This window comes from Nanorana parkeri, unplaced genomic scaffold (genome assembly GCF_000935625.1).
Source record: "Nanorana parkeri isolate BGI_ZX_2015 unplaced genomic scaffold, ASM93562v1 scaffold1989, whole genome shotgun sequence".
Taxonomy (NCBI): Eukaryota; Metazoa; Chordata; class Amphibia; order Anura; family Dicroglossidae; genus Nanorana; species Nanorana parkeri.
The window spans coordinates 159962-172553 of NW_017308257.1; the positions used below are offsets into that span (position 1 = coordinate 159962).

At 40.0% G+C, this 12592-nt stretch overlaps 1 protein-coding gene across 1 annotated transcript in view; it reads left to right on the plus strand.

Annotated features, from left to right (window-relative positions):
- TMCC3 (transmembrane and coiled-coil domain family 3) overlaps window positions 1-10440 on the plus strand; it is a 69077-nt gene extending 58637 nt beyond the window's left edge. The window contains exons 3-4 of the mRNA XM_018572295.1: window positions 7775-7910; window positions 9647-10440. Of these exons, the coding sequence (XP_018427797.1) occupies window positions 7775-7910; window positions 9647-9949 (439 nt within the window). The 3' untranslated portion in view covers window positions 9950-10440. The remainder of the gene's footprint in view (window positions 1-7774; window positions 7911-9646) is intronic.
- The last annotated feature ends 2152 nt before the right edge of the window (window positions 10441-12592 follow it).

Here is a 12592-nt window from a genome sequence, read left to right on the forward strand (position 1 = left end):
AGGCGTCTCTCCACAATTGGTGCACAGAAAATGACGTCAGCGTATCATCACGACCATGTCCAATAAAATATAAAAACAGCCCGTAGCGTAAAATCAAAAAACCTCCTTTTTATTTAAAAAAAAAACTAGTCGCATGAGTAAAGTAGACATAAAACTTCAAATAAAATGTATGCTGGACAACACTCTCTCTCCGTGTCACCGTGTTCTCTGGGTGCAAAGACAGATCAAACAGGAGCTGTGCTGCCGACCATGCAATCTTCAATCCACGTCTGCAAGACTCCGCCCTACGCGTTACATCACAATTGACTTCATCTGGGGCTTGGGACTGGCATGGGAATGCAAAACCCACCTGAAGTTAGCAAAAGCTCGTCAACACAGGCCCCTAGGCTGATCCTACAAAATAAAAATGTCTTCAGTTTCCATACATTGATAGGAGAGAATAAGAAAATTTAAAAACCTGCAAAGCCTTCACAAACCATCTCGGTTAATTTATCTTGGTGAATATGTAGCACTGAAGTTGGTCTGTGGCAAATGTTTACCTTCTCCCCATTCCTGGTGGTCCAGCAGTGTGCTGCTAACTCCCCAATATACGAACAGCCAGTGTAGACCTGAAAAATATTAGCATGGCAATACACGGGTTAATTTGAGTTTCACCAGCTGTTGTCAACTAGCTGGATCTGGGTTTACACAAAGGATTTCTGAACTTCAAATCAGAGTGAAGTCACAACTCCTGATCTGCATACTTGTCCTGGGTCAATGAACTCAATGTGTTCTCAACTCAAAGTGTTCAATCTTAACATGTAAGAAAAAAAAAAGTCTACTGTTCATCCAGTTATGCATTTATTATGCGTTCATTATTGTCTTTTACATAGGATTGGTAAGTGCCTTGTGTGTTGCTATTGGTCCGCATGAATCCCCTGGAGAGCAGGACTCAAATTGCTGGCCAACCCTTTCCCTCTCAGCAATCAGGTTTCAGTCTTTACACAGTGCTGTAAGAAAAGAAAAGAACATGCGTATTTGAGGGGAGAGTAGAGGGATGACCTCATCAGTGTGCTGCTGCTGCTCCTCCGTTGTCCACTCAGGCTGAGCAGGATACTGGCCCAAGCTGTGTTACTCAGTTGCTGTATTAAACAGGGGTGTTGACATTTTTGTTTTAGAAACTACTTCTCCAAAGAATTAAGCGGGGGACAACCTACTGGTCCCTCATGACAACCTACTGGTCCTTCACGACAACCTACTTGTCCTGATGCAAATTTTTTTTTACCAAAACCTGTATTTAAAAAAGTTCTTTATTGATAGCAACTTAGACGACAGACCTTAAAATACTTTCATGCAATCAACAAACAAAGCATAGATTTGCATCCAGCACACGGGCTGCAGCGTGGACACCACTGATCTAGACAAAGAAAATCTATTCATCACATTCAAAGCCAATCCACAAATCTCACCAACTGACTTAAATCCAACATGTTATCTAAATGTTAATAAAGCTCATCTGCCCGACACCCAGAACTGCATATCCCAGGCATCGGGTGATGCTATTCAAGCATTCCTGTATACAGCAGAGAGGTTATGGAATGCCTGTGTTGCCTTGATTACAAGATTTGATGAACCAGATATAAAATCTCAGGGAGGTGAAATAATTTTGTATTCCACCTGTACATTAAACTGATTTTCTGGACTTCAAATTTAAAGCCATTAGATTAAAATCATAACTGACGATGTTATTATATTGAAGACATTGGCAATGTTAGCTTGCAACAGACTTTCTTTACGCTGGAATGTTAATCACATTCTCTGATATACAAATGATCACCATATGGAGGATTTATAACTCCATATATGAAATACAGTTATTAATGACATAACAGTGAGCTGGTCACATTAAAAAGTACCAATAGGTAAATGATACAATAGCTAAGTTATGAGTACAGACAGTGTTATTTAAAGGTAGGCTGTTCTGGAAAGAGGAAGTATGTGGCCTGCCATTTAAAATTCGAAAACAGCTGGCGTCTTTCATGCTTTGGTTTCAGTGACTGATCCGGAACATAAAGCATATGCAATTCAGGAGCTTAGTATTCACTCTGGCTTCACTGTTTGCATGCTTGTTCCACATCTAAAATGTAGAAAGTATTGAAGCCAGAGACGGCAAGGCCACTAGCATATTCATTGGTAGCCTTTATATTTCTCAAAGCGTAGGCTTTCATTACAAACGCATACCATTTTACATTGCCACAGTTTTATTGAACAAATAGTCTGAAGCTTGGTCATTTAATGAGAGCACGAATGTGAACAGTCAGATAATCTCACTTAAACCAAAGATAACTTAAGTCGGGTATTCCAACCAAGGAGATCGTCAATTCAGGTGTGAAATTGTCTGCCTTGCTTTGATAATTTGCCCAATTTTGGTTACCAGTTTTTCAAAACAAAATTCTATTGATGAACACTATGGCTTAACCAAAATAGATTTCAAAGTATTTAAGCAGAAGGGTTGTCAAGGTTGAAGCACAAAAGTGTTGGAAAAGGGTTTCTAAAAATGTGGGCTTTCATCACCTAACTGGTAGGTAGCTTATACATATAGAAATTCACAACCGTTGTGACTCTTTAGGAGTTGGCGTCCTAAAAAGATCAGTCCATGAAACTGCATTCAAATTCCAAAATGTTACTGTGACTATTAAGAACCTTAAATTTTTTTTAAAAAATAAGCGCACTTTAAAACAATATGGACTTATTCTTTTTGTCACCTTCCCCTGACAAAGCCTAACCCCCCTCCACAGATGCATACATACCTTGATCTGACAGCTGCGGCTTTGCTCTTTTGTTTACATCCATCGTGCAAGTCATCACTGTCCTGGCTGCACCATTATAGCCCCATAAGTTTTTAGGAGTCTGCCTCCGGCCTCAGAACATGAAAGCAGTAGTCTACAGGGCACCACTGCAGAGGTACAGCCAGGACAATGAACGCTTGCAATACTGTATGAAAACAGCAGAACGGCAGCCATCAGATTGAGGTAAGTATGGATTGGTGGAAGAGGAGGAGGGTGGATTATGTTATGTCAGGGGAAGGTAGCAAAAAGAATAGATGCACTGATTATTTAATACTTGATACATCTGTGCTAGGGCTGCAACAACTAATCGACATAATCGATTATAATCGATTATTGACATGGAAGGAAATCATTGCCCTGCAAAGAATGTAAAGCTACTCTCCTCAATCTTATAAAAAAACAAATTCTCCTGGGTTTTCTACAATACTACTGGAGCAATGTGTTCTGCAAATACATGACCAGACAGATCGAAACAGACCAAAACTGATGTTAATGTCAAACTACACACATTTTTGTTTAGAGAAAACAAATGCCACATACCAACATCAAAACCTGAATGGCTTGTGGATGCTTTGTTGCCTCTGAGATTTGATGGTGAGCAACCATTGGGGATGAATGAGTTTGTATCAGGAAATTCTATAGCAGAATGTCCAGGCATATGTTTGATCTGCAGCTTCAGAAAGCAATGTGTTAATGTTGTACAAAAAAATATATTTCACTGGTTACTAAACATATGGGTGTGCGAGTGTTTAAATGTTTACATCTTATTGTTCTAGCTCCTATCTAATATTTATCTGCTTTACTTGTGAATGGAATTTTATCTAGGACACCTTTTAAGTTTTTAGATTTATTGGTACTTAATGTCAATGGTGCTTTGGTTATTATCGCACTGCACACTTGACCTAAAATTGTAACATCTGTGGATCTTAATTTCCCAGTCTGATTCTTGAGTTCAGAGTGCATTATAATTAGAGCAGTCTTTAATTATGGAAACCAAATTCAACCACAGAGGAACTAGTTTTAATTAACACTGTCCTATTTTCAAAATGATGAAAAATGTGATAAAATTACTGATTCTGGCTTCTGCTTAGCTAAATTACTAGTCCTTTCAGTCAGGGATTGGGCTGTTTTGAGGCTTTCTAGGGGATTTGGTCACACTTGCAGCAAAGGACCATGATATAATCCGTGTTCAACTGGATGAAGCATTTGGGCAAATAGCTTGAACAGCCTGCATCATTAAAAGGGTTAATATACCCACATTCCATGTAGAGGTAGAGTTTGTTGGGCGGATTGACCACTGGCTTCTGGTATCACTTGGGATTTTAACAGCAAGGTGTCTTTGCCACAGCTGCCATTTATGCATTCTCCATTATAGAAAGAAAATGAAATGTCTAACAGTGAACATTCTATATAAAGACCCATTTTCTCCCTTTTGTACTCTCTGTAATATAAAATAAATGAGGGGTTTTGCTTTAATGGTAACATCAGAAGTGCAGATGTGGTTAGGAATCAATCGCTATCCCTGGACAGATCGATTGTGCATCCAGGGAGAGTGTTTTCTAACCACATGTAACCATATCGCATACCATTACATGCGATGCGATGTACAGGCGTTTACATGCAGTGGTCACCTGATTATTAACTTGAATGGGTAACGGCTGCCTCCTGTAAACACCAGATTAAGGATTCCTGTTGCAGAAAAATGCAAATTCCTGTTGCAGGGATCTCTAATCGCACCTAAACTTTGATATGAATGGGGCCTTATTGTGAGTATATTGGTGTCTGTAGTACCAAAGTGGATATAGTTAAATTTTATTTTGAAGTATAAAATTTGGCAAGCGGCCCCAAAGGAATAGAGTTTGAGACTCCTGCTCTAGAGAGTCAGCTTTTTCTACACCTGATGCTTGCTACCAGCTGTACACTCTTGGCTTTCCAACTAGGGTGTGGACACCCCTTCCCCCATGGATAGGCCATTTAGTAGGCCAGATTGGTCCTGTGGGCTGGAGGCAAGTCGGCAGGAAAAGGCTCTTGCCCCCTCCCCTTTTTTTTTTTTTTTTTTTTTTTTTTTTTTTTCTTAACTGATCTCATCCTGTAGTCTGAGTTTGTAGTTGTAAATTCCTTCATCTTTGCATGTTTGGTAATGATCCAAGTACAAAAGTGTTCTTTTACTGTATATGCATCATCCTTTGCCTAGATGATGGTTAATCAGGTGATGAAAATTCTTTTAGTCTTTTCATTCTACCGTGTGTTGCTGCTTAGGGATTGAGAACATACCCCTAGTGGCTCTTCTCTCTGCACTTTTATCAATTGCTCCTTGTTCATTTTGCTTTCAATTATTGTTCGCCTTTGGAGTTAATGTGCACTGAAGAAACGACAGAGCCCCAACAGGAAGAAAGAGAAGAATATCTTTCCAAAGTGCAAGTAGAATTCAGACACTCATCACTGGAACAGGTTTCCCAAATTAAAGGTTTTTGTTTTTTTTCCTGACTCCTGCTGCAGTCACAGCTAGAAAGATATATTGATTTTTCCCATCACATTTTGTACCAGTGGCAATGGACAGATAAGAGCATGTGAATCTCCCCAGCAAGAACACAGTTTAATAACCTAACCACTTAACACAACATAGCTTTTAAAGGATTGTTCTCCGGGGGAGGAAAAGAAACTGTCAGGTTTTACAGTCTCTATCCCAACTGGGGGGAAAGAGGGAAATGTTGTCACCACCACACCACACCACCACCACCTCACCCCACAAAAAAAAAAAAAAAAAAGAAAAACACTTGTCCTGGTGACTATTGCAAAAAAGTAACCATGCTCACTTTCCAAAAAAAAAAAAGACATTGGCAGGAGTTCCATTTCAATATATGGTTGTCAGTACCTAATATTGGATCTTATCTCCCTGCTGTCTTTGAAACTGTAATATGTTATTACGATTTTTTTCTTTTTAATAAAAGTTTTCCTAATCTAACAATAGTTTTAACATTATATGAAACGCTTGTTCAGAGAATGAAAGAGAAGCATTATGATTTATTTCGATCCTAGTCATCATAGAGATGATTAATGTTTGAACATAGTCATCACTTCTTTTAACTAACTGTATTAAACCATGAAGACAGATTTTCCTTAATCAGTTTTTCATGACAGGTTCCAGGACATTCAGTGCATCGCTGTAGTCAGAAAAGTTCGTAGTGTAGAACATGCAGGTCAGGAGAGCTGAAGATGGTTTAGCTTAACTGTAATGGTCCAAAGCTTTTATGGCTAAGTGCAAAAATTTTGCATGCAAAAAGTTTTATGTAACGTATACCTACTTGAATGAATATGCGTATTGAGATAGATGTAATGTTAAACAAGAGCTTGCATGGGAATGCTGGTCAGTATACAGAAGTTCAATGCAGCAAAAATGTACTCTGCCTTTTTAATAATTAAAAGACCTTTTGGTTGTGTTTGCAGGGTTGACGTACAGTCTGAATTTACTTTGTACCAGTGTATAGAGTCTTTCAAATGAACTGGTCAACCTTTTTAAAGACAAACTTTGGTCAAATTACAATCTAACCCTTGCAGTGGGTCTACCCCTGCACTGCAAGGGCTACGTGCTCATTTTGATCTAGGGTCTAAAGTAAAAAAAGATATACTTATCCGATCCTTGATGCCTGGCTGTTACAGCGGCACCGCAGCCTCCTCTGCCCGGCAGTCTAAGCCCTGCTGATGTCCTCACGCTTAATACAAATCCATTGACTTGCATTGGATGTACGTCAGGGGACATTCCACAGCCAGTGGAAAGGGAGAGAGGTGAGCGGTCACTGTGCAGCCAGCCTCCAGCCTGTACCCTCCTATGCAGCAGCAATGGAATGTCCTTCGGCATCCTCATATATCCTGTACAGTGTATAGAAAACAATGATTTACTGGATCTTAGACAGCGGGGGGGAGGAGACTCCAAAACGAGCACTTAACCCTTGCAGTACAGGGGTAGCCCCACTGCAAGAGTTAAAGATCAGACGGCACTGGAGGCACAATGTGCTCTGCGATCCCGTGCGGGCGATCGCATTGCGGCCACAGGGGGTGGCTACGGCGCCATTTACTTCAATGGCCCGCCACGCCCCCTCCAGCCCGGCAAAAAAGTGAGCCGGCCGCAATGCAAGCAGTGCGTTCCGGTCCGATTCAGAACGGAACGCACTGCCTATGGTGCGAACGAACCCTTAATGTTTGTTTGCAAAAACATAGAGGGGGAAATTTATCAAAACTGGAGCCCTGACATTTGAACTACTGACTGTTGATGTTTCCCTCACCTGTAAGTTGTTTATACCATATGTCTATTGCATAACCTGACTTCAATAAAGAAATATTGAAAACAAAACTGGAGTCGTCAAGTGCTGTGCAAACTGGCGATATATATATAAATCCTATATAATAATAACAATGGCAACCAATCAGCTTCTTTAATTGTTCAGTTAAGGTTTGAAAATGAAAAAGATTTGGTCGCCATGCACAGCTGCTCCAGTTTTGATAAATTCCCCTTATAGGGTTTTATAACTAAAAGTGGTAGCGCGGCAAATCTGTGTTTCGGTTCAGGATTAGCTATTTTTATGAGATTTATTTCCCAAATGCAGAGTAAACATGTTTTTGAAAACAGCCAGAACCATATTTTGAGTCAACCACTAAAGAGAAAAAATAATTGGGTAGATAAGATTTCTTACTTGGTGTACATTTTTCTTAGGAGTTAAGAATTTTAGGTAGAACATTCTAGTCAGTGTTTGATCCATAAGTGTCTGGGAATGGATCCATGCAGTGCCCTGTCTGAAGCAATGACCTAGTTTGTTTAGAAAGAAATGTAATACTTCAGCTGTGCAACTGGTCGCCCACATCTTATTATAAGCTTCGGAAATAACATTCTTAATCCGAAGGAACATGAATTCTAGCATTTTCTTGACCTCCCATTTTATCTTTCATAGGTATGAAAGACTTGAAGACCAGCTCAATGATCTGACTGACCTCCACCAGCACGAGACCACAAATTTAAAACAGGATCTGGCGAGCATTGAAGAAAAGGTTGCTTATCAGGCTTATGAAAGGTCCAGGGATATACAGGTAATTGGCAGTCGGATGCTAACTTGTAACTAAACCTCGATAGCAGGTGGGCTGATGGCGGCAACATGGATTTGTGTAAGCTAAAATATTTTGTTAACCCTCAGAATTCAGATTGAGTCGCACACACACACTCTTAAAGGAGAACTATGACATGAGTGATTTCCACTCACCTCATAGTTCTAGCCGACCTGTGACAATGAGACTGTCACAGGTCGGCTCAGTAGATCGGGAGGTGAGCGAACACAAACCAGGTTCGCTCACCTCACCTCTCTCTGCCGTGACAGGGGGAGGGCTGGATTCCCCTCTCCCCGCTCCGATCTGCCAGCGCTGCCTGGGGGAGGGGGCGGGTACTTCTGGCTCTGCCTCTAGATAGGCAGAGCCAGCTGTCACTCACGCAGCTGGGCGGATCCCGTCATCTACGTCGGGATCCGCTCCGGCGTCTCAGTATACCGCGAGCTGTAGCTCGCGGTATACTGAGCTTAGGGTAACGGGAGGACGCTAGTTTGTGTCCTCCAGTTACCCTAAGGAGAACTATGGGGAAAAACACTGACCCCCATAGTTCTCCTTTTAATTAATAAAGACGTTGGATACATACACACATGCCTACCTCCTTCCAGTGCTTCCTGTTGGTTCTTTAGTGTGATGGGCAGCCACAAGGACCAATAATGGTGCAGAAAAGCAAGGTTTTCACTATAAGTAACCTCACCTTTTTAGGAATCGATTTATTATATGCTACATTTAAATAGTCCATGTGACAGAAGCCCCCAGTATTTTCCTAGTTTAATATAAACCTATGAGTACTTTAGCACATGGACTCCATACATTAGAAAGCTATGTTGTAGTATGAAGTAAACCATACTGAAAGTGAAGAACTGAGCTCAGCTTTTTCCCCAAGACCCTTAGGTGGGGGGGCCTTTTACTCAATTAAAACCACAAGTCCTATAATATAACACAGCTGGAGTGCCAAGTTTGCCTACCCCCGATACATTATTTTAGTTGATTTTTTAAGGCCTGATTTTCATATGGCTGACCACAGATGAGTGGGGAACAGCTAGCAGGGAGACATCTGCCAGGCTTTTGAAAGAGCCAGTACCCACCACATTGTACCCTGTGTTTGGGAAAATAGTTAAATAACTTCCCTTTTGTCTCTGTCTTGCTGGGGATGTTTGCCCTAACTACTTGTCTTGGAGATGCAAAAGACAGGGAGAGAAAAATCTCCCCATAGCGAGGAGAATTTGTAATCTTAGTTGTCACCAAAATGTTTGTCCCCATTGGAAGATTTTTCCTCACCTCAATGCACTTGTAGTATTTTCACTCTTGCTCCCATCTATGTCACTGAATGTCCGTAGCTTGGTACAGACATGGACAGGGGGAAGGGTCTGCAGAAGCCAGAGCATTGTACCCTCGACTTACTGTGCTGCTTTACTGGCTCCTATGCAAATAATAATAATTGAGCATTTTTTTCTTTTTATGAAGTGTGCATTTGTTCTTTTTTTCTAAAAAGGTGACATTGCCCTTTTAATGCGACACACCACAAAGATGTAAATGAGCGATAAGTCATAGTGCCATACTGGCTTAAGAACAAGTGCTTGGCTGTGTTTGTGGTGATTTTCCCAATTTCACATGTGTCTAGTGTCCATAGCCTACTTCAGCATCTGCAGCATAGATGTAGCATAAAGATAACATGCTAATCTGGTTTATATTAACTGCATTTTTATTTTCATTCTCTTTAACAGGAAGCTTTGGAATCCTGCCAGACGCGTGTCTCCAAACTGGAGCTGCACCAGCAAGAACAGTTAGCTGTGCAGTCTGAATCTGTGAATGCCAAAGTACTCTTGGGCAAATGTATAAACATACTTGTGGCCTTAATCACTGTTGTTCTGGTTTGTGTGTCAACTATCGCAAAGTTCACAGCACCAATGATGAGGAGCCGTTTCCACATCTTTTGCACTTTTTTTGCAGTGACACTATTTGCAATTTTTTGTAAAAACTGGGACCACATACTATGTGCTCTAGAACGGGTTATCTTGTCAAGATGAACACCCATGCCTGTGTGAACAAACTTCCTATAGGGACTAGAAAATGCCTTTTAAGTGGATTTATTTCTTTATTACTACATTGCTTTGTAGACTGTTTATTTGAACCACTTTTCGGCATGCTTACATTCATATGTTGCCTTAAAGTTGCATAAATGGATTTCTTTAAGTGACGGCTGTGAGGAGATGAACCATTAAAGGTGGATATTCCATGTAGGAAACAAACATCAACAATCGTTCTGTTAGTCCTGTGGATCTCTGTTGTGCATATCTTTGCTTGGTGTACAGTTAATGTGACCTACCAAAGCTTTATCTCGGTTACTGTATTGTTTAAGTCCATCAGGTTTGGCAAAAGAAACACAATGAAATGTTTGTTGTGAATTCATGTGCTTGTAAATTGTATTTATTTAGCTGTTTCCAGAATGTATTCGTCCATATTTCTATACAATGACATCAAAACTTGAATGTTGTCAACACTGTTATACTGGCCGTCATTTTATGTCTTATTCAGTAAAACCACACGCACGTTAATTGAGGCACCAAAGGAGCTCTGTTCCCATAAAATGACATGGCCTAACACCAGTTCCTGACACTTATTTTGCTTTGCTGCATAACGATGAGTAAAGCAGGTTTTGTATTTTCATGCTCCAGCTTGGGTTTGTTCAACACTATGTCTGAAAGTTGAAGTGTCTGTTTCCCATCCAGAGTCTTCCTTTTATTTTAAAACCTGCACAGGAAAAAATATAGTCTGGTTTCTTCTAACACCACACATTAGCTTTGTCTGATAAAAGAAGCCCATTATATTTTCTTATTGTTCCCACTAGAACTAATTCTATTTCTTTTTAGGATGGCTTAGATGCTATAGGATTCAGAGCAATATAGTCAAGACTGAACACATCACTAATAAATTGCACAATTCACATCCAGTCCAAAGGTGCCGCTGGGAAACCGAGTCTTTTCTTAGAGGTCACAAAACTTGCTGAAAAGGTCTTCCTACAATATGCAGGCAATTTAAAATGAACGTATAGACAATTTTAAAATGAATGTATAGGCAAGAAAGTTCTACAAAACTGTTACTGTTTGATATGAAAAGTAGCCAGCATTACTGTTTTTTGTTCATTTTTCAAGTCATCATCTAGATTTCATTATACATCGCAGGCTTTCATTTAGCTAAATAAAAATAGGCTTCTTAAAAAAAGCACACAGATTTCATGTTATATCAAGTATACACTGATATACTATGTGGTTGTATACCAACACATGGTGAGAAGGTTTATTCATAACACAAAACTATACCCATCTGTTGTCTGTTTAACATACTGTTTCCCTTCGTTGCATCTATTAAATAAAACACCAATCACATTTATACTTATCCTGTTATGTAGTTACATAGGTATCATTAAAAACCTGTTTTGGAATGAATAAAAAAATGTCAGCAGGGCCTTTTTGTATTTTTAGTAGAATAGATCCAAACCTAGAGTAAAGTCAGAAAGTTTGATACAAAAGTTGGACTTTTTAAAGCTGGCCACACAAAGGGATTAGTGGAAATCGGAATCAAGTGTTTTTGTTTAAACTGTCAAAAACATTCATTATTTAGCATCTTCTGAACCATCTCTCCATTACTATGTACAACGTAGTCTGCTGCATCGCTAATTACACTATATGGCCAAAGGATGGACACCAGACCATCACACCTTTTTTTTATGCGCTTGTTTGTTATCCCATTCCAAAATCATTGGTATGAATATGGAGTATTTAATACAACCCCCTTGTCCAAGGCTATAACAGCTTCCACTGTTTTGAAAATGCTTTCCAAAAAGAGTGTCTGTGGGAATTTGTGCCCATTCACTCTAAACCACATTTGTGAGGTTGGGCACTGATGGAGGGCAGTACAGGTACAATTCATCCCAAAGGTCTTCAGTAGGGTTGAGGTCAGGGCTTTGCAAGTTCCTCCTAGAAAACTCATCTAGCAATGTCTTACAGACCTGGCTGTGCACAGGAGAATAATCGTGCTACAACAGAAAGGCCTTCCCCAAACTGTTGCCACAAGGCTGAAAGCACACAATTGTCTAAAATGTTTTGTATGTTCTAGCTTTAACACTACCCCTCCCTGGAAACAACTGAACTCCATTTAGTGCCTATAGACATTTGATCATATAAGCAGGTGTGATGGTCCTTTGTCCACAAACCTTTGGCCATACAGCGTATCTAGGGTTATCCCTTTTTATAATAAATATATATATTGTATTGATGCATGATATTCGATAACTGAATACATGTTTTCAGGCTTCATGCCTTCTTAATACCCTCTGATTTGGTCAGAAGTATCAACTGGTGGCGTTGATCCTTTCCTAATGGATCTGACAGTAAGCTCTCTGTAAGGAGTTACTGCAGAAGGAAGGGTTAGTTGTTCTCCACAATATGTAGGCATGTTTGTGTTCACTGGCTTCTTAAGTCAGTACTGTTTTTCTGACTTGCATCTGGAATTAATTTAAAACTCTTGGTTATGCTATTTTATAAACTCTACAAGACGTCCTAGCTCTCTTCTGGTTCCCAGCTGTAAATAGAACCAAGTATGGAAGAAACACAAGCACACGCTAAGATCTTGTATGCAAAGCCTTAAAGAAGGAATTAGTGCGTTCCCCT